At 35.6% G+C, this 2,680-nt stretch overlaps 1 protein-coding gene across 1 annotated transcript; it reads left to right on the top strand.

The window, feature by feature from the left end:
* The first annotated feature begins 247 nt into the window (after positions 1 to 247).
* Positions 248 to 1,724, top strand: LOC145013243 (protein IQ-DOMAIN 19-like). The gene has a single exon (XM_078972051.1). The coding sequence runs from the start codon at positions 356 to 358 to the stop codon at positions 1,505 to 1,507; it is 1,152 nt and encodes a 383-aa protein (XP_078828177.1). The 5' UTR covers positions 248 to 355; the 3' UTR covers positions 1,508 to 1,724.
* The last annotated feature ends 956 nt before the right edge of the window (positions 1,725 to 2,680 follow it).

Raw genomic sequence — 2,680 nt, 5'->3', positions numbered from 1 at the left:
AATTCTGCGAATGCATATAATTCGATTTTAGAAAGTAAAGTTTAATAGTCATTTTAGAAATTAAAGTTTAATTGGAAGAGAAAAATATATAAAAATAACATGTTCACTATCATTTTCTTAATAGGAATAAAATCTGAATAAATCTATTAAATAGAGACAAAATATTAATTGCATGAAACGTACACAAAAATCCAATTTTGAATTATTATAATAAAGATTGGTCGATCATAATGTTTTTCAGGGAGCAAGTTGGTAATGATAATCAATTAGAAAGAGAAATTTTGATCTACATATTATTGGGTTTTGTGATCCTTATAATTCATGGAAAAGTTTGGAAGATAGTCCGAGAGAAATAATGGGGAAGGCAAGAAAATGGATCAAGAATTTGTTGGCCGGAAGAAAAGACAAACAAGCCGTCGATGCAACCCAAACACCACCCACTTCCGTCGCACCGGCAACTCCTAAGGAGAAACGTAGATGGAGCTTCCGGCGGTCATCCGCCACAGCTCCCACAAGCACAACCACCAACTCCATAGACGTAATCTCCTCTGCACCACCATCGTCATTAGTACATGAAGCAGAAAATTACGAGCAGAAGAAGCATGCTCTGGAGATGGCCTTTGTCGCTGCAGCTACTGCAAATGCAGCAGCCACAGCCATAATTGTCAAGCACACTGCTGCCACAAAGATTCAATCCGTTTTCAGGTCCTACTTGGCAAGAAAGGCTTTGTACGCTTTGAAAGGATTAGTGAAGCTCCAGGCGCTGGTGAGGGGTCACTTGGTACGGAAACGGGCGACTGCGACGCTCCGGTGTATGCAAGCGTTGGTAACAGTTCAGGCCCGAGCTTGTGCCCGACGAAGGCGCAGTAACGATGGAGTTGACTCTTATAACTACGGGTGGCCGGACTCTGAACTTTATCAGGGTTTCAGAACTCCGGACGTATCCGAAGAGCACATCAAAATCGTAGAAATGGACACGAGAAGTACTAGAAAGAGTTACTCCAAAGAACGAGTCTCCATGCACTTCTCGCCTGCACCATCGGAGCCAAGTCCGAGGGCTTACTTACGTCACTTTGAGGAATTTAGATTGGCGTCCGCTCAAGGTAGCCCTACCATGAAACCTGATTATGCCGAATCACTCTACGAATTCCCAAGTTACATGGCGAACACAGAATCATCGAGAGCAAAAGCACGATCCCACAGCGCACCGAAGCAGCGACCGGCTGATTTTAGTTCTGTGTATGAGAGACAGTCTTCTAGCGTCGCTAGACGGAGGCCTTCCATAGAAGGAAGGAACGTCCCAAGAGCTGTCAAGATGCAGCGGTCTTCATCTCATCTGGGTTCGAATCCAGGTGCTCAAAATCACTATCCATGGTCAGTCAAGCTAGACAAGTCAACTGCTTCTCTTATAGGAAGTGAATGCGGGTCAACAAGTACAGTTTTAACCAACATCAATTACTGTCAATCACTCATCGGATTTGATACTTATCGTCGAAACGAATACTGAACGGCTGATCATGTCACGAAGCTATTTGATATATGATCATGCCATACATGCATACCTTTTTAATTTATTTCTTTTCCGATCACTTTCAAGTTCTTTATATAAAGTAGGTGGATTATATATCCAGGTTTTTTAAACCACGAAGTTTAAATGGTCTCTACTTTTATGAAACTCAAAAGAATCTAAATGAAAGTGATGTAAACTACTTGAATACCGTCAAGTTATTGGATTTTAAATATTTAAATAGTGTGATTTTTCAATGTTTAAGAGTGTTACTGTATCAAATTTTTTTGACATTAATGAGCGTTCAACATGCCATCGATCGCAAATGCATTGTTAGGGTATAAATTTTGTTTTGGACCACAAGAACTTTTACAATAAAATGGTAGCGAGAGTCAATGGTACGTTTTGTAAAACTCGCAAATAGCTTATAGCTGATATCATTTTGTTATACGTTACGTGAGGTGGTTTTTAAATGTAGAAAGTTTTATATAAACTAAACACTTACGTGAGGTGGTTTTTAAATGTAGAAAGTTTTATATAAACTAAACACTAATAGTTTGTAATGTCAAACGATATTTTTTGTTTAAAAAGTAGCATGTTATAAAACATTAAAAGCTAAAAACACTAAAACTTTCATGTCAAACACATCCTAAAATAAAAATTAGAGATCTATTTATGACTATGATCACAGGCGACAGAGTTTGACCTGACCACTAGCCAAAACCGAGCAATTCTTCACATTAAAGTTAAAAGGCTTTCTGGTGATTCTAGATGATTTAAATTTTCTTTCTCTCTCTTTCTCTCTCTCTCTCTCTCTCTATATATATATATATATATATATATATATATATATATATATATATATATATATATATATATATATATATATATATATACTAATTGTGAGATCCGTATATTATATGGGTTGGAAAAAAACAAAAAAAATAAATATGAAGGTTTAAACAAAAAATTATCTAAATTCGAAATTTTAGATTTGAAATTTAATATTTAAAATTTGAATTTAAATGGAAACGCATTAAATACTATATGAGTTGTAATATTTTAATTTATTGGTTATTTTCAATTAAGTAAATTATTAATTGAGGTGTAAATATGAGGTATTAATTAAAAAAAGATAAAAACAAATGAGAAAATGACAAATGGAAAAAACAT

Source organism: Lactuca saligna, chromosome 8 (assembly GCF_052625555.1).
Source record: "Lactuca saligna cultivar CGN05327 chromosome 8, ASM5262555v1, whole genome shotgun sequence".
Classification (NCBI taxonomy): Eukaryota; Viridiplantae; Streptophyta; class Magnoliopsida; order Asterales; family Asteraceae; genus Lactuca; species Lactuca saligna.
This window is presented reverse-complemented; position numbering and strand designations above follow the sequence as displayed.